Below are 25,031 nucleotides of genomic sequence, written 5' to 3' on the forward strand. Positions count from 1 at the left end.
ACTGTATAATAATCATTACCTTACCTTTGGGTTTCTTTCAAGAACTTTGGCCAGTCTTCTCCAAGACTTCTGGTCATAATTAATTCTATAGTAGCCAGTCCAATTCACATTTAAAATAATCCAATCATGTTCTGAATCTGATATCTTCATTTCCGGAAATATTTCTGCAGGTGGCATGAGGGAAACAAAGTTGGCATGAATTTAGTGGTCTTTGTAGGCCTGTGAAGACTGCGGGCTCATTAATAATAATAATAATAATAATAATAATAATAATAATAATAATAATGTATTATTTATACCCCGCCCATCTGGCTGGGTTTCCCCAGCCACTCTGTGCGGCTTCCAACAGAAAAATAAAACACAGTGATCTATTAAACATTAAAAGCCTCCCTAAACAGGGCTGCCTTCAGATGTCTTCTAAAAGTCTTTCTAAGGTAAGATAAAACATGAAAATGCACAAATTTGCTTCCTACAATGCGTGAGCACACAAAAAAAACACCCTGGGAATCAGGCAAAGGGCCTTCTCGGTAGTGGCTCCTGCCCTGTGGAATATCCTCCCACCAGATGTCAAGGAAATAAACAACTACAGTACAGTTTTGGACTTTTAGAAGACATCTGAAGGTAGCCCTGTATAGGGAAGTTTTTAATGCTTGATGCCTTAATTTGTTGGAAGCTGCCCAGAATGGCTGGGACAACCTAGTCAGCTGGGCAGCATATAAAACATGTGTTGTTGTTAATGATCCCCACCAAACATCAATACAAGATGAAGTACAGTACACTGCAAGACTATGCCTGGATCTTAAACTGATGCACCAGACAGCAAGTTCCTGAAATATAGCTAGTAGATCCCAAAAGAGATGGGAGTATGACTATTAAAACCAGTGCTTCCTCACTACCCCCACCCACAGCTGTTGGAGAAACTTGTGTCTCTTTCCCTAATTGTGTTGAGGCTCCAATGTCAGTAGAAGCAAAATGGGAATGTGCTGGGGAGTGTCTGTATGTGATGGATCTAAAGTGATCCTATTCCACCAGCATTAGGGGTGAGAAAATATGCCAGCCCCTGAAACGGACTAGCAAGGGGAGGGGGAAACACTCTCCTCTTTTCCTACTGCCAGACACCCAGCAGAGCTCTAGAGCTGGCATCTTGTCCCCCTTCTCCCTGTTATTTGAATTGCTCTGTTCATATGCTTTTAGCCAGTTTTCAAGATTGTGTATTGCAAATAGAGGCTTCCTTAAATTCAGAGAGAGAGAAAACTACTTACTGCTGCTCTTATCGAGCCATGCCAAAGGTTGTACAGTTCCGTTTCTTAACCAAGAAATGGGAATCGTCCACATGTTGCTTCATTAAGGACAAAAACACATGATTATTTATTGAACCTAAGTAAATAAATGGTTCAAATGCAATCAAATAACTTACATTTAGGAAACATTTTCTGGAAAAAAACTAGTTCTCTCAGCCTTTCCTTTTAACTTCTTTATCATTTTAAATGTGCATTGCGTGCCGAGGCCATCAGACATCCCCCCTAAATCACTCACACCACACACACAAAATTTTGTTTGGGTTTTTGGCATTAATTTCGGCCACAACTTTATTTAAATACAATTTTAAAATTTGAGTGTTGGCTTAGGCATTGGTTAATCTTCTGTCCCCCGCTTGGGACAGGACCAGGTCCGACTTCCCTATCCGTATAGGGAAGTCAAGTAAACACCTCGTGGGAGAGGAGGTAGCTGTGTCCAGGCACTCTCCCCTTGACCGGAAATGTTCCCCAAGGCTCGTGCTCTGTTATGGCCCTAGCCCCCGCACCGTTGCGGGGGTGTACGGACTAGAGCCGTAGCCCCAGGATTCCTTTAACAGAATACTTCTATGAGGAGCATTTTATTGAGGGGTAAAGGGCCCCTGACCATCAGGTCCAGTCGTGTCCGACTGGGGTTGCGGTGCTCATCTCGCTCTATAGGCCGAGGAAGCCGGCATTTGTCCGCAGACAGCTTCCGGGTCATGTGGCCAGCATAACAAAGCTGCTTCTGGCGAACCAGAGCAGCACACGGAAACGCCGTTTACCTTCCCGCCGGAGCGGTCCCTATTTATCTACTTGCACTTTGATGTGCTTTCGAACTGCTATGTGGGCAGGAGCTGGGACCAAGCAACGGGAGCTCACCCCGTTGCAGGGATTCTGATCAGCAAGCCCTAGACTCTGTGGTTTAACCCGAGGGGGTAGGTATCTCCATACCATACCCCTCCACCAACCAGGAATTATTAACCAATGACTAACCGCCAACCTAACAAGTTGTGACGATTTGCTAAGCAGTAGGCAAAAACCAAATGGCAACAGCCAATCAGCCAAATGGCAAAATTCCTACTGGGCCCCTGCAAAAGGCGACCGCATGAGAGGCAAAGCAATGTCAGGCTAAACCTTCAGAAAAAGCGGCGGGCAGGAGGGAGATTCAAACACTTTGCAAAAGTAAAACTGGACTGTAAGACGCTGAGAATATAATGGGCTCCTTCTGTCAATCAAAAATGGCAACATACTTTTTACCCCAGCAACCAAAAAGCCCCAATCACTCATGCTCTTACATGCACTAGACCCTCCCCCACCCAGAGGAATATCTTTTGGCCCGGCCGCAACTCTCGCTCTCCCTGATAGGAGAACGCGCTTTTCAAATTGCATCAGCACCTAAAGAATACTCACTTTAATCATATTGGGCACAAGCAAGAGAAGAGCTTACTCTGGAACTTGAGCTTTGGTGTGAGTTTTGAATAAAAATTAACTTTCTCAGACCCCAATTCCAACATCTATGAGATCTGGAAAGTCAAGCTTTGTATATGCATGACAAACCTTCACTTTCCATAACTAATAACTAGGAAGCCACAGTCGTGCACATGGCTCCACTCCGAACCGGAACTTGCCCTTTGATTTACTTGCAAGCGAGTCTCATGGATTTCTGTGCAGTGTGCTTTTATGTAGTGGCAACAATCCATATAGATGCAAGCCCTGTTAAGCACATCTGATCTTCATCACCATAATTTTCATCAAATTTATTATTCACCCTCCACCAGCAGATCCCAGGACAGGTTACAATTTAAAATTTGGTATAAAAACAGTTACAACAAATTGCATTCACATGAATATGGTTGCTCCTGAAAGCCCAGAAAACTGAACCCAGATATTGCAGTCCCAAGGTTCCAGGTGTGCCACTTTTATGCACAACAACATAAAATTTCCATCAGCCAAAAGATGCATATTGCATTCAATCCCAGGAGGTCCTGGCCCAAAATCTGAGATCCTAGGAGCTATGGAAACCTTGTGTGTGCACGACACTTGGGCCGGCACACGTTGTCATATATTTGACACCAGAAAAAGCCTTTCAGTTTCATGTGAAGAGAAACAGCAGTGCTTTGACAAAAGGAAATAGTAGTCGACTATTTATTCAAAGTGGTTTACAGCATACTACTCAGAGCTCTTAAAGGGTAAAGGGACCCCTGACCATTAGGTCGAGGTGCAGACAACTCTGGGGTTGTGGTGCTCATCTTGCTTTATATTGGACAAGGGAGCCGGGTCATGTGGCCAGCATGACAAAGCCGCTTCTGGCAAACCAGAGCAGTGCACGGAAACGCTGTTTACCTTCCCGCCGGAGCAGTACCTATTTATCTACTTGCACTTTGATGTGCTTTCGAACTGCTAGGTTGGCAGGAGCTGGGACTGAGCAACAGGAGCTCACCCCGTCACGGGGATTCAAACTGTCAACCTTCTGATCGGCAAGCTCTGTGGTTTAACCCACAGCGCCACCTGCGTCCCTACTGAGAGCTCTTAATAGAGAACAAAAACAATACAACAGCCCATTTGTGGAGAATCAGAAATTAGCCACAGTTGCATTTCCCTCCTCCCCTCTCGCATGCAGTTTCACATCTCCTTTTTTTGGCACAACCCCATAATTCCTGGTGACATCCAAGGTGGATTTCAATGTCTGCTTTGGAAGGAAAGTGCAAATCATAATTTGCAGGCTCAGAAGCTGTGGCTAATTATAGTTCAGGCAAAAATAGAAGATTATCAGAAAAAAATAGCTCCCTACTATTCAAATATACACCAAAGTACTTTTTAAAATATTGAAATTAAAACAATTTTACTAAATTAGGCATACTTGGTCTTGTTTGTTCCTTTTTTAGAATAAAACGGTTCCTGACTGATGTTCCCAGTGGCCAGATTTACTGTTAGGAGTGGCAAGCCATGTTGGCAGGTCCACGAATCCATTATAACTTTTACTGGAGCCGGCAACTGGAGGTCATTCTGTTCATCTACTACCTTCAAGAAAAATCTGGATTAGAAAACAGTTTGGTTTATTTAATTTCACATAAACGTTTCTACTTGTACTAACAGCAGGTTTTCCAGATTCTATTTGCTGATTCATACACAAGTAAAATCCAGCATTTCTAAACATTTAATAGCTCATACAGGGGGGGGGGCAACTTTACAGATCACTTTTCATAAGCGAGGTTGCAATTAACCACCTCAAGCAGCAACCAGGTGTGGATCAGGGGGCTGAGCAGTGCAAGATGTGGGATTGCTTATCTGAGCCAGGCCCTGACTCTGGAGTGGAGCTGAACCCTTTCAGCCAGGAGCCTCTCGAAACAGAATCCCTCAGACGTCCAGAGACAGTACCACCCAAGCAAGATTGAGTGACTGGTCTCTTCACATCATAGGCTATTAGCTCACTGATATCTCCTTGCAAATACAGGTAACACACAAAGCCTCAGAGTACGGTATTATACTTCAGGCCAAAGGACTACCACTTTAAGGCTCTCCACTCTTCAGGAAGGGACTGGAGCCTGGGAGGTATAGCCTGGTCCAAGAGGGATGAAAGGCCCCTGTTGAGCTCCAGATTCGCCAGAGCAACTTGTCCTATTGAAGCCAATTACCATACTAATTTGTGATTGGGCCTGGGTAATGAAACTGTCAATTATGTATAGGATGCCTGATCTAAGCAGTGCTTGAAGTGGGATGGGGGCTTTTTCTCCACCTACTTTATCCCCCAGGTCTTTATTAAGTAGAAACATGTTCACGTGGGATTAGTTTGCACTTCACACACTGCTTTCAGACACACCCATGCTTTGCTGACTGCAGGCACATGACTGCCCACAGGTGGTGGTGGAAAGGACTATAGACCACTAAAGGTAAAGGGACCCCAACCATTAGGTCCAGTCGTGACCAACTCTGGGGTTGCAGTGCTCATCTCGCGTTATTGGCCGAGGGAGCCGGCGTACAGCTTCCAGGTCATGTGGCCAGGTCATGTGGCCAGCATGACAAAGCTGCTTCTGGCGAACCAGAGCAGCACACGAAACGCCATTTACCTTCCTGCTGTAGCGGTAGCTATTTATCTACTTGCACTTTGACATGCTTTCGAACTGCTAAGTTGGCAGGAGCAGGGACCGAGCAACGGGAGCTCACCCCGTCACGGGGATTCAAACCACCGACCTTCTGATCGGCAAGCCCTAGGATCTGTGGTTTAACCCACAGCGCCATTAACTGCTGCCTGCAAGGTACTATCACGTACCAGACATAAGCGATCATAGATGTGGGAACGTTTAGCCCTCCAGATGTTGCTGAACCGCAGCATCCCTGACGTGCTTACTGGGGCTGATGACAGTTGTAGTTCAACACCTGGAGGGCCGAAGGTTCCCCACACCTGAACTAACAGATCGAAAAAATGAGCTGCTGCTCAGGGAAAGACCTGACTTGGAAACACGTCAAAGAGGCTTAACACAGAACATATTGCTGTTTTGGTGCTGCTGATCACTGAGTCCAAACTAGCAGAGCATCTGAACATTAAGTTCAGTACTGTTTAGTTCAAACTAGTGTTGTGCACTGATTTTAGCTGAACCCTGAACCATAGCTGCCAAGTTTTCCCTTTTCTCGCGAGGAAGCCTATTCAGCATAAGGGAATTTCCCTTAAAAAAAAGGGAGAACTTGGCAACTATGCCCTGAACACCACATCAGGCAGATTCAAACAGGTCATTCTTCTCCCAGCCCTCTCCTGACCACATGTTTAAACTAGGATGAAAAACCCTAATTAAGCATTAAAGCTAGCCCCTGAATTGATCTGGTGTATGGATCCAGGTCAGTTAGGCCAACCCCGAGTACCAGATTGGGTCTCACTTCTTATTGAGAGGCACTGCACAGCCCTGGTTCGAAGGCCTTTGACGATCAAGAATGCTGCCCACATTGGTTATTCTAAGAGCACCAGCGAAAACACTTAAAAGTTTTAATCACCTTTTGAATGTGATCCCACAGATCATCCTGGATGGCATTTGAAAAGGAAAATGCATTCAGGTACGACTGTAATTAAACAAGTATAATTAGTCAATTCACAGTGACAACGCATTTCGAATAATGGTCAAGATTCCAACTGTTGGTAATGTTGTTTTTGAAGCTCACATTAAGTGCTTTCATGAACAGCCTTTCAGTCACAAAGCTGGACAGCATCCGGAGGATGGCAGCCCCCTAAGAGAGAGAAATATAGATAAGATAAAGATGATATATCATTATGTATTTAGAATGATGAGACTTTGCAAGTCATGAAACTCAAGACATTAAACTACCAACATTACATTCAAATTAGTAGTTTTATTAAATATATTGCTTGTTGTGGGGTTTTTTAAGATGGGTAGCTGTGTGAACACTGCAGCAAAAACCATATATAGTCTTTTTATATCATAAAGTTTCTATAAAACGGTTCCCTGCACTCATATCATACATCTCCAAGTGATGAGATTTTGTATATCTCAAACTGTTATATGGCATTATATGGAATACTGTGGCTCTTTTGCCACAGAATGCTTTATTTTTGTTGTTGTTGTTTAGTCGTTTAGTCGTGTCCAACTCTTCATGACCCCATGGACCATAGCATGCCAGGCACTCCTGTCTTCCACTGCCTCCCACAGTTTGGTCAAGGTAATTTTCACAAATGATACAAAGAAGAGCAAAAATATCTCACATAGAATAACAGACACATCGATCCCCATTCACAAATCAGAAACAACAGACTGGAGAATAAAAAGGCACTTGTGGCATTCAGTGATGAAGTTTGCTGACCACATCAAACCTGGCAGGCAGTCATTCTCTTCCTAAAAAACCCTCTCCAGCTCCAGATATGTTGGCACATATTGTGTCTCCTCACAGGTGAAGGAAACATGGGTGGTATTCAACAAAGCTTTATTCAGAACAGACCTATTGAAAGGAATGGACCTAAGTCACAGTGTGATCTTATACATGCTTCCTTTGAAGTAAATGCCACTGATCTCAGTAGGGCTTCTGTCAACATAACTGTGCATAGGAGACACTCATTCTGCTCCCCCTGTACACTGCAATTTGATATACAGACTCCACTTCGAATGCAGCAGGCAGCCTTCTCAAACCTGGTACCCTCCTATCATTCCAGACCGTTGGCTATACAGTTTGGGGCCAACAGGAGTGGTGGTTCAAAACATAGAAGGCACCAGGTTGGGGGAAAATGTCATAAAGGCTTTACCATTCAATTCAATGGAGGCACAGGATTCCCTTTTTCATGTTATGAAAAAGTGGCAATTTCATACTGATGTTTCAAATCATGTGACCGATAACATCCTTTAATATACTGCTTAAAAATTTTGTTTTTACCTTCTTGTATGTTATTAAACCAAACAGATTAAATAATGCGTCCGATTCTTGTCTTTCACCTGTGTCTGATAAAGACTGATTTTGTAGTTCATTATCCATGCGCAAGATAGGTTGAAGCACTGCATAGCTAAAGATCTTGTCCTGAAAATAACCATAAAATAGCAATGTTTACCTAAAAATAAAAGAGCACATTTTAAGTTACTTTGAGAATTATACCATATTGTTGCTCCATAGGACACACTTTTTCCCTCCTAAAAAGTAAGGGGCAATGTCTGTGCGTCTTATGGAGTGAATGTGTGGTCGATCGCTGGCTCCTTTTCTGGCCCCGCCCCCTTGCCCAGGACTCCATTGTTGAATGTTCTGCAGGCGGAGGCTGTTTGTTTCCCCAGCGACATGTGACTGGCTGATTAGATTATCTGTCTGGAAACACTAGGAATGGCTCCCTTTCCTTTCCTAAAGAAGCTGCAGAACTGTGAGTTGAACCCCATAAAAACAGGATTTTTTCCCTTTGCAAAGTAAGCTCAACAACTTTGAGCTAATCCTCAAAAAACCAGGGCTTTTCCCATTTGCAAAAGAAGCTGCACAACTTTGAGCTGATCCTCAAAAAACCGGGGGTTTTCCCCTCCCTTTGCAAAAGAAACTACCATATATCCCGGCCTATAAGATGACTTTTGAACCCAGGAAAATCTTTTCAACAGTTGGGGGTTGTCTTATATGCCGGGTATAAGATCTGTGGTCGCTGCATACAGTGGGGGGAGCTCAAAAACGGCCACAGCCATTTTCCATGCAGGAAGAGGGGGCGCGCAGGGCTTTCTTCCCTCTTCCCTGCATGGAAAGAAAGCGGCAGCCTCTTACTCTCTCTCTCCCCCCACTCGCCTTGGTGCCTGGAACATTAGAGTGCGAGTGGAGCCGGCTCTGGGATGCGCTCCCTCCCCTTCTTCCTCTCCCCACCTCTCCTCCCCTCCCTTCCTGCCCACCCGCCCTGAGCCAGAGGCCAGAGGAGCCGGTTCCATGCCCGCTGGAGCCTCCTCTCACCGCCGCCTCGTTTTCCCCCTCAGCGCACATATCCCGCTTTATCGCTACCCGAAGGAGTCTCAAAGCGGCTAACATTCTCCTTTCCCATCCTCCCCCACAACAAACACTCTGTGAGGTGAGTGGGGCTGAGAGATTTCAAAGAAGTGTGACTAGCCCAAGGTCACCCAGCAGCTGCATGTGGAGGAGCGGAGACGCGAACCTGGTTCCCCAGATTACGAGTCTACCACTCTTAACCACTACACCACACTGGCTCTCCGAGGGGTGGACAGCAGGCGGGTGGACACAGGGGCGAGGCGAGGAGGGACGGGCGCAAGTGACCGGGAAGGATGGGGGATGCAAGCGACCGAGGATGTGCGTTCAAGTCTCAGCCCCCTACCCCACCCCACCTCCCCTTATTCCCCACGTCGTCGTCTTCTTCTTCAAGAGCTAACTGCAGTTTTTATGCTTCAGCTCCTTCCCTCCCTCTGAATGAAATCTACGGTAGTTCAAAATGCTACCATAGTTATTAGCATGCCCGCAAGTAAGTGCATTTAAACATCTGTGTCTCTCTTTTGGCTTCATTTACCGGTATTTAAAAAGCGGGGAGAGGAAGAGGAAGAGAAAAATTTTATTTGGTGTGCGTTGGAAGTGTGGGATATACTTGTTATGGCGAGTATATCCCAAACTCTATATTTTGACTGGAAAAGTAGGGGGTCGTCTTATACGCCCAGTCATCTTATACGCCGACATATACGGTACACAACTGTGAGCTGATCCCCCCCCCCAAAAAACGGGGTTTTCCCCCTTTCCTCCTCTAAAAACTAGGTGTATCTTATGGTCAGGTGCGTCTTATGGAGCGAAAAATATGGTGCTTAATTCATAGAACGTAAATGGCTTCCTATTTTAAAAAACCTTCGTTTTCAAGAAAATCTGCATTTGGCTGAAATTCTTATCGCAGAAAGTCAATTTGTGGGATGCCAGCATGTGAAATGTAAATGTCAGAAAACCAGTATCATGTCCTGATTTTAATTAACATCTGCTACAAATAATTGAGGGACCCAGGTGGCGCTGAGGGACCCAGGTGGCGCTGTGGTTAAACCACTGAGCCTAGGGCTTGCTGATCAGAAGGTCGGCGGTTCGAATCCCTGTGACGGGGTGAGCTCCCGTTGCTTGGTCCCAGCTCCTGCCAACCTAGCAGTTCGAAAGCACGTCAAAATGCAAGTAGATAAATAGGAACCGCTACAGTGGGAAGGTAAACAGCGTTTCCATGTGCTGCTCTGGTTTGCCAGAAGCGGCTTTGTCATGCTGGCCACATGACCTGGAAGCTATACGCCGGCTCCCTTGGCCAATAATGCGAGATGAGCGCGCAACCCCAGAGTCGGTCACGACTGGACCTAATGGTCAGGGGTCCCTTTACCTTTACCTTTACAAATAATTAGTGCGAATCAGATCAGGAATGCATAGCACAAAATTTCAACAAAAAGAATACCTATGGTTTATGGTTTATGGTATTACCATAGCGCAAAAGAGCAGTAGAAGACAGCTTTGACCTAGTATACAAGGCATGATTATTAGCTAGGGCAGTTGTTTTTCACCCAGTGTGCCCTCAACAAAACAGCAGCTGCCGAAGGAGCATGCACGCACACACACACAGAGACGGCTCCTCCTCTCCCCAACCAGGCAAGTAGGACGCACGTGTACCAGCCAATGAGGGAAAGAGGGTGAGTTGACGTTAATTGGGTGGGCCGTGGCAGGGCTATTCGTTATATAGTCAGTTGGGGGCAGGGTTTCGGAGGGGGACAGAGACGCCACCGGTCTCAGGTTGCCTCTCAGGCGCTGTTATCGCTAAGCCTGTTATTACCGCTCGGAGCAGCCACTGTTTTCACAACCCGAGCGGTGCTTTTGGGCACTGGAAATCGGGCAGAGCGGCAACGGACGTTGCTTCTACGCATGTCCGGACATGCATAGAAGCGACTTCCAGTGCTGCGCCGCTGCTGGTCCCGGATTTTTCAATCCGGAACTTGGCAGCTATGTTCTGGGTAGGGAGGGAAGATCTTCAAAGAGCTTGTAACCCATGTTCGGGGTTCTTACTCTGTGTGGAGACCTGTTGCACAACAATAAAGATTGTGGTCTACTGACCGCTGTTTTGCTCCTGTATTTGGCTGGAACTTCCTTTTTCTGCTAACTGCAGAAACCTGTGGGGAATATCGCCCTGACGAGTATCCTTGCACCCCAGAATTTTCCATCTCAGAATCCAGAGCCAGCAGGCCTAGAGAATCAACAACCAGCTACACAGCCTCCCTCAGCTCAAGGGTCAGGTTGAGACTGGACCTAATCTGGGGCCCTCTGAGACCTGAAACCACCATTGCATAGATCCCATTAATTTCAAGGGACTGAAAACAATCCCCCAGTTTGGATAAACCTTATATAAACGATGATATAGTTCACACCTACCAGAGGCATTGTGGGCATTATGTAGTATGTACCGAGATACTCCAAGTAAGATGCAAATCCTTCGTTAAGCCATAAGTCGTTCCACCAATTCATGGTAACTAGGTTTCCAAACCACTTCAAATAGAAGGAAGAGGAGAGAGAGTCTTTCAATGCATTTGTTTTCAAACTGCTCTTCTAATCATCAGGCAAAAGAGTAGTTCATAGTCTCACGTTGGCATACGTTATCAAAAAGGAATGCTATAATGTTTACAGGTTTGTATGAATTTAGGAAGGCGCCATTTTAGAAAAGCTACAAAGATAGAAATCGGCAGTTGAAGTATTAAAGAAAAATCCATTCTGGGATTTGATAACATAACCAAATAGAATTCTCTCTAAGTGTGTGATGCATTCAAGTGTGCAAATGCAATGAATGTGTATGTCTTTAAACAGCAGAACCACGTGGAACGAGGAGGGAGCCATAATGGTCTGCAAGACAAACTGCACTACTCACCTGCCTTCCCAACACTGAGTGTTACTATTGGTTCCTGAGAGGTACAGGGGAGCTGAGTGCGGTGCAGGCACGGCAGCAGGAAACACCAGATTGGCTCTGCTGCATCTCTAGCATCACCCTGAGCTCCCTGGAGCTCCCCTCTCAGGAACCAGCAGTGGTGCTCAGTACTGGGAAGGCAGGTGAGCAATGCCACCTTGGCTGACTGCTATTGAGAAAATTAACTTTCCCCCTGCCAACTGCTATATGCATTTCCAGGTAAGTTCCTATAAGCACTAATGGAGACTTCTCTTGAAATGTAAATAAGCAGCAATTTTGGGTCTGGTCTTTTACCCTTCCAATCCACTACCTTGATCCTTTTTCTACTTTAATTTAAAAGAGGCATGTTGGCGCTTTACCATCCCGTTAATTGGGATAAAGCTTGTAAAGCATGGCGTTCCCTCAGTTTACAAACACGTTTTTTCAGACACCACTTTAAATAAAACTGTTATCGCTTAACTCATAATGAAAAGAAAAACAAGTCAATGGGAAACACAACAGGAAAAAATAGATTTGTTTAACAAATAAGCAGAAGCATATATTGGAGTGTCAAAAGTTTTGTTTGGTACGGTATTAAAGTTTATAATAATCTGATTTATGTTTGTGGATTTGTAGAGCAAATGCTAATGAATCAAGTTTTGATCCAGTATCTTATTTTACATGCTTTCATTAAGTACTCTTTTTTAGGCTTTTAGCACACACACAAAATAGTCTGGTGCTAAACAAATGTTACGATGTTCCCTGCTGTTCCTTTCTTGCTCCCACTTCTATGTTTCCCCTTGTTACTTCCTTCCCTGCCCCCCACTTTAAACAAATAAGGTACCGGTACTCCATATCAGTGAGCACCATCACAAAAAAACACTGCATACTACATTCAACTTTCAAGGAAAGGGATCTATTACAAGATGCTCAACTGCAAGTTCAAAGGGACAATGCACAATGAACTTCTGGAAGTCACTAAATGTATGAATTCTTTTTTTAACATGGCTGGGAACTTCACAGAGACTGGCCATGACAGTTAAACCTCCATATTTGCAGGCAAAACACCTGTTGAGTATCATGTGATAGGAACAAACAATATGAGAAGGTCACCACTTTCCTGTCTTGCTTATGAGCTCCTGTATATTCCTGCCTGTCCACTACTGGAAGCAAAATGCTGGGACAAATGCACTATAAACTGAACCAGAAAGGCGATTCTTGTGTGCTTCATTTATCCTCCTACACTTCTACTGGGACTAGATTGTAGCCGTGTTGCTAATTATAGCAGGGGCCATTGGCACTGTACCCCTTCTCCTTTGTGGCCCAAAAATGCTATTTAGGGGGGCTTACTTTTAGCTGTGGCGCTGTGGGTTAAATCCCTGTGACGGGGTGAGCTCCCGTTGCTCGGTCCCAGCTCCTGCCAACCTAGCAGTTCGAGAGCACATCAAAATGCAAGTAGATAAATAGGAACCGCTACAGCGGGAAGGTAAACGGCGTTTCCGTGTGCTGCTCTGGTTCGCCAGAAGTGGCTTTGTCATCTGGCCACATGAGCTGGAAGCCATAAGCCGGCTCCCTCGGCCAATAATGCGAGATGAGCGCGCAACCCAAGAGTCGGTCACGACTGGACCTAATGGTCAGGGGTCCCTTTACCTTTACCTTACTTTTAGTTTTGGACTCTTAAACAGCATCTTGTTAAACAGCACAGTGCCACAGGAAGCCTCACAGGTCAAGAGGACAATTCTGGTGTGCTGGCAGCAGTGCAAGTACCGTAATTGCTTGCATTTCTGAAACGTTGGCCCTTCAGATGCTGTCGAACTACTGCTTGCATCAGCACTAGCAGGCATGGCCAATGGCCAGGTTACATGGGAACCATATTTCAGCCACATCCAAAGGGACCAAAGGTCCCCCATACATGATCTAAGTGCTTTGAGAGAAAGCAAAAATGAATCCTTCGTTAGTAAATGTACTCGATATACCAGTGACTTTTTTTTCAGTGAACAGTCTGTTGGGAAAACTCTCCACATTGCTTATGTTAATCTCAACACAGACACCCAAATACATTATGGGCTTTTTAAAGGTCATGCCAGGATTCATTTTTATTAAGTTTGTTAGTTCTATGTAATTCTATAAAACCCTAAAAATGTATTCAGTCAGGAAGCAAGAGCCTTCTACTTCCCCAGGAACTGTACTCCCGGCGACCAATTCCAAACACTTGGCAGTTCTCAGGATTTATTTTCACATTAAATTGCCACTATTGCAGCTACCGCTACTTTCAAAATATCAACTTCATTTTTAAAGATAGATTAAAGTGCAGAACATTTTACCACATGCCTGGTGTGCTATCTCATGGGAAATAATTTTGCAAATCCAATATTTCTGGTGTGAGAATTTATCTTCTGGGTGATACAACAAGGACATTTCCTGGAAAGTAATTAGCCCCCAGTTTTCCATAGCGCCAGCTGCCATATCAGGTAGCGCAAGCAGATCTAGATTGGTTTAAATAAAGAGAAAAAGAAGAAGAAGCTTTAACCATTTCACAATTCATACGTTTACATGAGTGCTCTTGGCTTAATCTGCCTTTTCCCAAGATTTTCAGCTGCTGACAATATTGGCATGAAAAGGAACCTAGCAAAGACTATTGGGAGCTCCCCCCCCCCCCATGTAGGTTTTTTTCATGTTCTTAATAACAAACAAACAAGGAAGTATTCGTACAAAAGAACATAAAAATATACCTGCATAATCAGGTCTCGGGTCCACCTTTGTGCAGTTTGGCCAATCAGATGCCTTTAAGCCCTGTTTGTGGGCTTCCTGGAGGCACCAGCCCTCTACTCTAGTTTTCAGCAACTGATATTCAGTAGCATATGGAATGTTAACACAGAGGTTCCGTATCCTAACCAGCACAAATACCCTGTTTCTCATATTTTAAGACATACCCATAAAATAAGCCATAGCAGGATTTTTAAGCATTCAAGGAATATAAGCCATACCCCGAAAATAAGACATAGTGATAGGTGCAGCAGCAATGCCGGCCGCGGCAGGAGGAGGAAAAAAAATAAGACATCCCTTGAAAATAAGCCATAGTGTGTATTTTTGAGAAAAAAATAAATATAAGACATGTCTTATAATATGAGAAACACGGTACCTATTCATCAACATATTCTCCATAGACTGGTCTAGCCCCCTTTTAAAACTACCTGGTCATCGATGTATCTTGTGGCAATTAATTCCAGAAATGGATTGTGTGTCGTGGAGAAAAGTGTTTTGCTGTACTTACCTCTTTGCTGGCAAAAATGGCAGCTTGGAAAAAGCGGATTACTTAGACGTTAGGAGCACCACAAAAAATCAAAAGGGTGTGGTCAAGGAAGGGATGGGAAAGTGAATCGATTCAATAAAGAAGGGACACGTTATGAATGAGAAATTCCTTAAGATAGATTCCAGAGGACTAACCAGTCAGTAGCATCAAACACATATGCACACGCATGCACACCCCAAAAATTGACCTAACACTTAGGGGGTATTCTGGTCTCAGCTTTCCAAGAAAAGAAACTACTTTTGCTCAGGCAGAACATCAACCATATATACACCTGAAAGACATCTAAAAATGCCTGGCAGCATGCTTGCTAGCAGGCGTTAATTCTCTTGAGTTGGCCATAATTTCCCAAGGGCAGTAGCAGAGGCAACCAGAGAGCTGGGGGGAGACATTAATATCACACCCTCACCACATCTCTCTTAGCTGCCCCACCACCAAAGCTTTCTACTGAATTGCATAATCTGTTGATGGCCACTTCAGGGATATTTTAGATGGAACAGTGGGGTGTAAGTCTTATAGTGTATTCTAAGGTGTAGGCTGTTTTGGACAGCTCACACCACAATAAACCAGTTAGTTTCAGGGTCACAGAAATGTTGTGCCTCTTGTTTAGAATAGCTGTTCCTCAAACACTGTATGGATTTCTAATTCAAAGTCAGAAGAAAAAAGCATTTCTGGGAACGTAGCACATGATTCCAAGCAAAAACAATTTTGTCCATTTTAAACATTTTAAGAGGTTGTTTCTTTTTTTAAAAAAAAGAAGAAGCATGCATACCTGTTTTTGGAAGAGGGTAACTGATGTTAAGTAAGTCTTCCATAAATGAAAAGATTGGTCCAGTGATATTTAAAGCATATTCAGCAGATCCATTTTTAATTGCATCCTTCCGAGCCCAAATGCGTATCTATGAATATGCACAGAAATGGTTATTTTGGACAACTGATGAAAATCTATTTCATATCATTAGGTCTTCTTTAGTGGCCATGAATTTGCACAGTGACTTTCAGAAAAAAAAGAAAACAGGTATTTAGCAGAATTCCTTAAAACTTCATTGCATTTTAGACCTCTGTTCAGGTTGCCTTATCCTTTGAAGACCACCACATTTTCTTCCATGACATCATGCACCCTGAAACTCTTGTTCTTTAAAAACTTAATTGCTCCCACATCCGCATGCAGTTGCGCCATGTATTCTTCCAAACAAAAGAATGAGAATGCGGGATGAAGGGAAAAGGGAAACGGTTGCTAGACGGTGGGTGGCACTGCTAGGTTTGTGCATGCTCTGTGTCAGTTAAACATTTGACAATCGACACACCAATGAATTCATTTCTGTGTTATCCAAGACCACATAAGCAGCCACTTGAAAGGCATTGGGTGTTAGTCGTGACTACAATTTGCAAGAACCATTTATCACCTGGAATACATGCAGCCAGTCACCAATCAATTTAAGAATAAGAATTTAAGATACGAGTGTGGTCAGCAGCCACAGAATGCTGCCTGACTCCAGGTGGAAAACTCTGTGGAAGGTGTAATGGAATGGACCCTTCTGTTACATTTTATTACCTTTTAGCTTCCCTGGTAGCCCCCAGTGTACCCAAATATTTTGAATTATCAGACATTTGGGTAAATGGGAGTACTAGCTGCTTAATGGTTAGAGATATGAGGCTACGTGGGTGAAACTTTATATAATCAGTAGGCTGCTACAGACAAGGTTATCCTCAATACCTTCTCCCTAGCTAGACAACACAAGCACTGATAAGGACCTTGGAAAATGAAAATCCCGGAAACACAAGCATCTTAACTCTTTCCCCCATAGTGTAGATCAGTGGTTCCCAAACTTGGGTCTCCAGTTGTTTTTGGACTTACAATTCCTATCATCCCTGACTATTGGTCCTGCTAGCTAGGGATGATGGGAGTTGTAGTACAAAAACAGCTGGAGACCTGAGTTTTGGAAACACTGATGTAGATCCTAAACTGTTCTGCCCATTTTGCAAGTGACAAGACAAATCCGCATGGGCAGTTTGGGTGAAACAGCAGAAGATAAGAGCTGTCTGACAGTGGGACAGACTCCCACGAGAGGCTGTGGGCTCTCCTTCATTGGAGGTTTTTAAGCAGAGTTTGGATGGTCATCTTGTCATGGATGCTTTAGCTGAGATTCCTGCATTGCAGGGGGTTGGACTAGATGACCCTCAAGATCTCTTCCAATGCTATGATTCTATAATGATATAATAATGGCCCAGACCTGAGCCTTTTAAATGGGATGATATCAATTTAATAAATCTTTAAAGGAGCACTCCCAGCACCAGTCAGCGGACTGGTGCTTGAAAGCATGTCTCCAAGGAGTTTCCTGTAATCACTGATTTAATAGTTACAGCAACCTCATTTGAACTTTGACAGCTATCAGTCACCTGCCCTCTTAATGTTAGGTGATTGACAGGTGGGTGGTCCCACTCACCTGTCAACAATGGCCTGCACAGGGCAAGGGAGATAAGCATCTTGCATGCCAGCTAGATCTGGTTCATCTGGTAAACCATGTCTGGAACAGCAGTGCCTACACCAGGCATCCCCAAACTGCGGCCCTCCAGATGTTTTGGCCTACAACTCCCATGATCCCTAGCTAACAGGACCAGTGGTCAGGGATGATGGGAATTGTAGTCCAAAACATCTGGAGGGCCAAAGTTTGGGGATGCCTGGCCTACACAGTGTGAGTGATGTTCTAGTAAGAGAACCCTATTCCAAAGGCAGGCAGGCATGTGGAAAGCAGTCTTCTAACAAACTAATGTTTCTCCACTAAAGAATCTAGTTGTACTGTGCTTAAACAAAACCTGATCTGGAGTAACCCTGTTCTGAGTAAGATTGACAAAGCAGGAAACAGGAGTAGATGTTGCATATTAGTTTTCAGGATGCAATTTATTTTTTAAAAAAAAACCATTTAATCTTATACCATAATTTAAACATTAGTGCATATTGTGCAACACATAATTCACTCATAAATGCAAGTATATGCTGCTAAAGTCTATAATAAATTCAGCAGACTTATTCACCTCATTGCCCCTCTCCACTGTGGTGACATAATCAAAGTTACAGACCGCAAAAGCAGTGATATATGTGGACATTTTTGGTGTTGTTTCAAATGTTGTGACAGTCCAGTTCATCAGTGAAGTCCCATTACTCAAAGTACTCAATGTGCTCTCATTCACATCTTTATACTCAGATACATCTATAAAAGAACAATTATTATAGGCATTAATACTGAATATTATGGCAAATTTGCTCTGTTCAGAATGGAAGTCTAATATATACAGATTAGACTTCTATATAGCGACCATTAGATCTAATAGTTAAGCTATGTTCTTGTTCCCTCTGTAAAAAAAAATGCCATGGCCAAGCAAGGATCTGGCCCCCGTTTTGTTTCTTAGATTCCTAGGTTCTAGAACCAAAATTTTAGGCACCTAGATGATTCAGGGCACCTGAGATTTTTCTAATCCTGGCTGCAGCAACTATAATAGCAACAATATTAATAAGCCTAGTACCGTTGCCATTACATAACGGGCCCCACCACACAATTAGAAAGTCCCACATTCCCTTCCTTACCCTTAATCGGCATGTTGGAAAGCACTTTATAGCTTGGATGGTGAACAATACTGATGTTAAAGGTAGCTTTCATTGCAGGCTCATCGAAGCATGGGTAAACCCTCCTGGCACCTGCCGGTTCTAGGTGAGATACGACCAACCACCTAAATTGAGAATACGAATAAGTTCAAAGTCAACAGCTCGTAGTCTGGGGGGATACTACTCCTGAATCCATCTCGGTCATTGGAGGCCCACGCAACCTCGGTGGCTGCGAGTCCCTTTTGCCAGCTTTGTGGTTTCTGTACCGGGGTAGACTGTCCATGAGAGGGTTATTAACCTGTGGGGTTACTTCAATGCACTCTGCCCGTGAGGCTGGCCCAGGTTGAGGTTGGTATACAAAGCCCTGTACGACCTGGGACACATGCACTGGGTACTGCCCATCACAGCAGCAGGAGGGCCCAGCAGGGCCTGCCACAGCTGCGGGCAGCCTCAGTGGGGCCCATCACAGCAGCAGAATATTGAGGGGGTCCAGCTTTTTGCTTGAAAATTGGGGTGGGGCTTGCCCCCCCTCCCCAGAGCTCCTGGCCTGGGACCAGGGTGCATAAAGGATATTCTCAGCTCATATATCTTCAGTCCTCCTGTGGATAACATATTATAAGGAGGAATTGGACCTTTAGTGTGGGCCCCTACTCTTTGGAATTCCCACACACACACATTAAATACTAGACAGGCACTATCTCTGTTGTCTATCTGGCTCCTCCTGGATAATTTCTTATTTCAACAAGACTTTTAAATGGAACTTATTTATTTTTTAAAATCCCAGTTTGGATTTGTATTGGTATTGTTTTTAGAAGTTTCCATTGTTTTATCAGTTATGTATAAACTGCCCTGGACAGTTATTTATAAATGTAATAAATAAAATAAGATAGCCCCAATTCGGCCATGTTTGTGGAAACAAATTTCCACATGCAACCCCAACCTTAGTGGTACACATGTGCAGTTTTACCACCTGATCCCTGGAGCTGCGTGCAGTTTTTAAAATAAGCTACAAGCACATCCAACAGCTTTTTGGGCTAAGGAGTGCAAGCTATTGAGTTAGCCATTATTAGGGAAGGAGTATACGGCTTTACTGGAAGGAATATAGGTATACATTGGGACAGACTCTGAAGTCCTTTTGTCTCTCTGTTTTCCTGTGTGGTGGGAGGATTTAACTGGTTCTACTGAATGCCTCCTTCACCCCAAGCTGAGAAAAATGCTCTTCTCAAGTTAATTAGTTCACATTGACTCACAATATATATTAGAATTTCCACATAAGCTCATTTATACCCCACTTGGACTTTAAGAGTAAGTGACAAAGTAGACATGATTATTTATGCTGGAGGGCAATGCAGGGCGCCAAGCCAAGGGGGTGGAAGATTTTGAAGATCCATAACTGAGAAGATCCATTTTGTTTGTTGTTGTTTAGTCGTGTCCGACTCTTTGTGACCCCATGGACCATAGCACACCAGGCACTCCTGTCTTCCACTGCCTCCCGCAGTTTGGTCAAACTCATGTTCGTAGCTTCGAGAACACTCTCCAACCATCTCGTCCTCTGTCGTCCCCTTCTCCTAGTGCCCTCCATCTTTCCCAACATCAAGGTCTTTTCCAAGGATTCTTCTCTTCTCATGAGGTGGCCAAAGTATTGGAGCCTCAGCTTCACAATCTGTCCTTCCAGTGAGCACAAGCCAAGGGGGTGGAAGATTTTGAAGATCCATAACTGAGAAGATCCATTTTAGGGCGCCCAATTTTGCATATTTCCATATATTATGAAAGTCCACCCCTGGCTCCAGCACTTACAAGAAGTGTGAATTAAATTTGCTTTCCTGGCAAGACGAGACCATTCTTCCCAAAAATCACTGTACAGAGCTTGCTTTAAAAAGTCTAAGCCTGGGCTATGAAGGACAGAACAGCTATAAGGAAGAGGAGAACAGACAGCCTGCTAGAGCATCATTGCAGGAACATCAAATCCTTCAAGCAACAACACAACACTGAAAAGGGACTCAAGTTAATTCAGGGAACTGAAGTGTCAGCATATTGTATGGAAATGCAATCAGGATTCTGAAGTTAGCATATGGGAAGTTGTTTAAAGTTATGTGTTTGTTTCAAGTTTCAAACTCTCATCCTAGGTCACTACACTTGCTTGCACAATTGAAGGGCAGTATACAAATTTAGTTTAATAATAATAATAATTCCCCCCTTTCTCCAATATTGCACTTGACCGGTGGGGCTGCTGTCCATTGGGGCTGGTGGAAGGCAGTCCAAAAGTAGGAGGAACCTAGTGATAGGCAGTTAAAAGCCAATGACAGGCAGACCCAACTCATGTTGATCCCCTCCCCTTCCCTCCAACAAGTCCAACAAGAGCAACTTGGAGACTGAGGAGCAGCAAGAGGAGGAAAACGATAAGCCAGGCATGTCCAAAGCCTGTTTGGGGGGCCTAATCCGGCCCACCGGTTGGTTTAATCTGGCCCCCATGGCAGTTTATTTCCTGGGGTAAAATCCTAAAAAAAAACCTCAACAATTTCAACCCTAAAAAAGCTCTTTGGTCAGCCCTTACGGCCCTTCATTTAATCAAATCTGGTCCTCTTTGAAAAAGGTTTGGACACCACTGCGATAAGCAGTGCAACCCCCTCAACTAGCTGCAAACAAGAAGGCAGGATGGTGGGGCCTCAGGCTGAGGGCAGAGTGAGGTTGCAGGAGAAGCGCCCCATTTGCTCTAATAGAATCACAGAATTTTAGAGTTGGAAGGCACCCCAAGGGTCATCTAGTCCAACCCGCTGCAATGCAGGAATCTCAGCTCGAGCATCCATGACAAGACAGCCATCCAACCTCTGCTTTAAAAACCTCCAGCCTCTACTGCAAACGGTGTTGGCATGTCATGCACACTGGATCAAGAAGCATCGCTGTGTCTGGATGCAAGACCAGTTGGAGATCCCACCTCTTTGGAAGATGTAAGGAAGAGCATTAGGACAAATAACCGGATATAAACAGGCACCACCATTGCTCCAAATTGAGTCGGAAGGCCTGTGCTAAGCCTGTGGGCCTCGGGCTCAGGGAAAGTGTTTGACGCTTTCCCCCAAGCAACTCTCGCCCGTTAGTTCCATTGGAGGGTTAAGGCATACCCTCCAACATTTCTCCAATGAAAACAGGGACGTCCTAAGGAAAAGCGAATCAAACCAGAAACCTGGTCCTGGACAGCTTCTGCAAATTCGGGACTTGGAGGGTCTGGGAAAGCAAGCCAGGAACCGCAATACCTACCTGCTCTCTCCTTCGTCCTTATAGCTGCTCCCGAAGAGCCCATGGAACTCCGGCTCGGCCTGGATCTTGCCCCAGAAGGCGAGCTGCAGCTCATAGAGGGCGCCCGCGCTCAGGTTCGCGCGCAACTCCAGCACCGCGTACTCGTTCCGCGGCGCTTCCCACAGCTCGGCCACGGCCACGCTGCCATTGGCGGCGGCGGCGGTGCCGCCCGTCAGGGGCCCCCAGACGGCGGCGCGCTGGTAGACAAGCTCCACGCTGTGCAGCAGCACCGCGTCCGTGTCGCGGAGGCATCGCACGGTGATGTTCACCTGCCCCGAGTGCGTGCGCGGCTCGGGCAGGCCGGGCGCCAGGTGCGGCCACAGCAGCAGCGAGTAGTGCAGTGGCTCCAAGTCCCCCGGCAGACGCCAAGAGTCCCACGCGCCGGGCGGCCGCGCGGGTGGGTCGGCGCTGGCGGCGGGAGCCCCCTCGTCCGTGGGCGCCGCCGCCACCGCCGCCTCGTCGCCTCTTCCTTTTAAATCCTGCGCGCAGCGCCCGTACAGGATAGCCAGCACCAGCAGCGCCAAGAGCAGCGCAGCCGAGAGCAGCGCCAGCAGCGCGGCGGACTTTTTGCCCACGTAGAAGCCCGAGCGCAACTTGACGGTCATGGTGGCCGGGTGAAAGCGAAGGGGGGCCTGAGCGACTGAGGAAGAAATTCAGCACAGGGCAAGACCCCTCTTCTGAGACGGGGAAGGGTCAGGGCCGCTTCTTCGTTGACTCAGGGGGTCGTTGGTGGAGACTGCAGGGCTGGAGCCAAGCAAGCTGTTGGCTGAGGTGGTCTGAACGCGGCACACCCCGCCTGGGCGCCAAGAACCCATCCTTCTTCCTTCAACCCCGCCTCTTCTTCCTCCCTTCCTGGGAGCTCCTCATCTGCACATCATCTCCCAGCAGCTGACTGGAGGCGAAAGCCCTCCTTAGTTCCCTGGAAGGGTGAGGAGGACTTGGAATTGCTTTGCATCCTCCGAGACTCCTCTTGGAAGCTCCAGCAGGAGGGGCTTTTTGCACATTCCTCCTCTGGGGGAATATTTCCCCTTAGCTCCCTTGTTGGAAAGGAGGTGAGTCCCTTCAGGAGGCAGGCCTTAGCAGCTGGTGCAGCTTGGAAAAGGGGGCAGGGAAGGTTGAGGGGGAAGTAGGAAACTCGCTCAGCACTTCCTTTAGATGTTCAAGCCCCTTTAAGGTAGGAACATAGCTCTTTCCTTTCTCCCTAATTATATTCCCAAACCACACATGTTGGAGACTCCTGTCCTGGGCGGTTTAAAGTGGGTGTGATGCATCCCAGGTGTGCATGCTTTTTGGCTTCATCAGCACGACCTTGTACTCATCCAAATTAATGGCAGTTGGCACTTTACGCCATTTAAGTTGGATGTTCCCGATCCGTGGTGAAGGGAAATACAACAATATAAAATTGTATGTACTGAAGCCCATTGTTGTAGGTGAGTTTGTTTGTTTACTTATAACATTTTTGCTGGGTGCCATCTCTATTCCCATTGACGAGGTGCTCATCAGTGGGCTGCTGATTGGGCCAAGCAACACAAGGCTTTGGGTTTTTTAACCTGCTGTTTTGTATAAGTCTGGAAAAATTGAGAAGAGTTGCCATATGCCCTCTTTTTCCAGGACACCTTTTCATGGGTAGAGCCATCATAGAAATCAATAGTTAAAAGCAGAAGTCGGCAAATGTGCCCTCTTTTTTGCTCTTCAGAATATGGCAACCCTGTCCATCTTCAGATATCTCAAGGGCTGTCACACAGAGAATGGTGCAAGCTTGTTTTCACCTGCTCCAGTGGCTAGGACCTGAACCAATGGGTTCAAGTTACAAGAAAGGTGATTCTCACTAAACATCAAGAAGAAGTACCGGTAAGAGCTATTTGACAGTAGAACAAACTCCCACAAAATATGGTGCACTCTCCTTCCTTGGTTTTAAGCAGAGACTGGGTGGCCACCTGTCATGTATAATTTAGTTGAGATTCCTGCATTGGACTAGATGGCCCTTGAGGTCCCTTCCAACTCTACAGTTCTACGATTCTATGAAAAACAGTTGGCCATGCGTGCAGATAAACAAATAGCTGTACACATGCCCGCAATGGACACCTGGTTTCCTGAACTCAGGAGACAGTGGGGAAGTACAAACTGAGGGGAGGCAACATCAACATGAGTGTGGATGGAAAACATTGAGATAAGAGTCTAAAGTGCCCATGTGTGGATGAATGCACACAAAAGCACACTTGGAAAAATAAGATCTGTAACCACCCATGTGTGCCTTAACACACTGGTGTGGACACAGCCTTAGTACTGGATGCAACCTTGAAGGTAGGTGGTCCATGCAGTGCTTAAGACCACTGAATATACATACAGAAGCGAAGGAAATAAATCACCAGTCCCAGTTTGTGACATGTGCACCTGTGCCATACATATGATGCAAAACATGTTTCGGTAATGTACGGTACCTGTGAAAACAGTTTTGTGTATCCATGTAAAAAAACTTCTGGATATCAACATCTATAAAGAAGCACTCTCCTTACAAGCAGAGACATAAAGCATACAGTGTAAAATCCGGAAATATTGCAATGCTTGGGGGTGTGGAGGGACCTTTAGACAAGGGATTTTAGATTATGCTAGCAATGCACAATCATTTATGCTTTTGGAGCTGATTCCCCCCCCCCTTCAACCCCAAGAATGCAAAAGTTTATGTCTCATTCTCCTAAATATAAAGCTAGTAAATGTTAAGATGAGAAAACAGGGACAGTTTACATAAACAAGAGTTCATAAAAATGTGTACAATGTGGTCCCCAGATGATACAAATAACCTGCATTTATGGGAACACTGAGCTAAATCCACTACTGAGACCCTGACTACTGCTTGTTCACCGCCTATCTGCTCAACCCTACTGTTTTGAAGACATCTGGAAAACAATTTAAATGCATGCAGGAATGCAGAACTCAAGAAAACATTAACATTCATTTTGTTAAATACTACCATAGTTTACATTATCATATCCTGGTTTAGTTCTTTCAAACAGCCTCCATCTGCTTCTTATAGAAAGGACACCAGTTGCTGCATATCGTCTTGCATCTCAGTTATCACCATATTGATTATGATAAAAAGAAGCATATACAAAAAAAAACCCAACAACAACCCTGAGCATTCATTATGGCTATTTGCTGTCCTTCTTGAACCACAGACAACTTTTCCATTCCTCCATTACC

General features: G+C 45.1%; 1 protein-coding gene across 3 annotated transcripts in view; it reads right to left on the reverse strand.

Annotated features, from left to right (window-relative positions):
• The window catches only part of LVRN (laeverin), a 38,539-nt gene extending 15,301 nt beyond the window's left edge, over positions 1–23,238 (reverse strand). For all 3 annotated transcript variants that reach the window (XR_015946244.1, XM_088653343.1, XM_035100295.3), the window contains exons 1-12: positions 21,792–23,238; positions 18,519–18,661; positions 17,969–18,144; positions 15,705–15,831; positions 13,954–14,108; positions 11,118–11,231; positions 7,650–7,790; positions 6,429–6,494; positions 6,264–6,329; positions 4,138–4,298; positions 1,263–1,339; positions 25–164 (exon numbers count right to left, since the gene is read on the reverse strand). Coding sequence is in view for 2 of the 3 variants with exons in the window: in XM_088653343.1 (XP_088509469.1) it covers positions 25–164; positions 1,263–1,339; positions 4,138–4,298; positions 6,264–6,329; positions 6,429–6,494; positions 7,650–7,790; positions 11,118–11,231; positions 13,954–14,108; positions 15,705–15,831; positions 17,969–18,144; positions 18,519–18,661; positions 21,792–22,435 (2,010 nt within the window). In the remaining variant the exon portion in view is untranslated. The remainder of the gene's footprint in view (positions 1–24; positions 165–1,262; positions 1,340–4,137; positions 4,299–6,263; positions 6,330–6,428; positions 6,495–7,649; positions 7,791–11,117; positions 11,232–13,953; positions 14,109–15,704; positions 15,832–17,968; positions 18,145–18,518; positions 18,662–21,791) is intronic.
• Between the last annotated feature and the right edge of the window lie 1,793 nt (positions 23,239–25,031).

Source organism: Zootoca vivipara, chromosome 10 (genome assembly GCF_965207765.1).
Source record: "Zootoca vivipara chromosome 10, rZooViv2.hap1.1, whole genome shotgun sequence".
NCBI classification, from domain to species: Eukaryota; Metazoa; Chordata; class Lepidosauria; order Squamata; family Lacertidae; genus Zootoca; species Zootoca vivipara.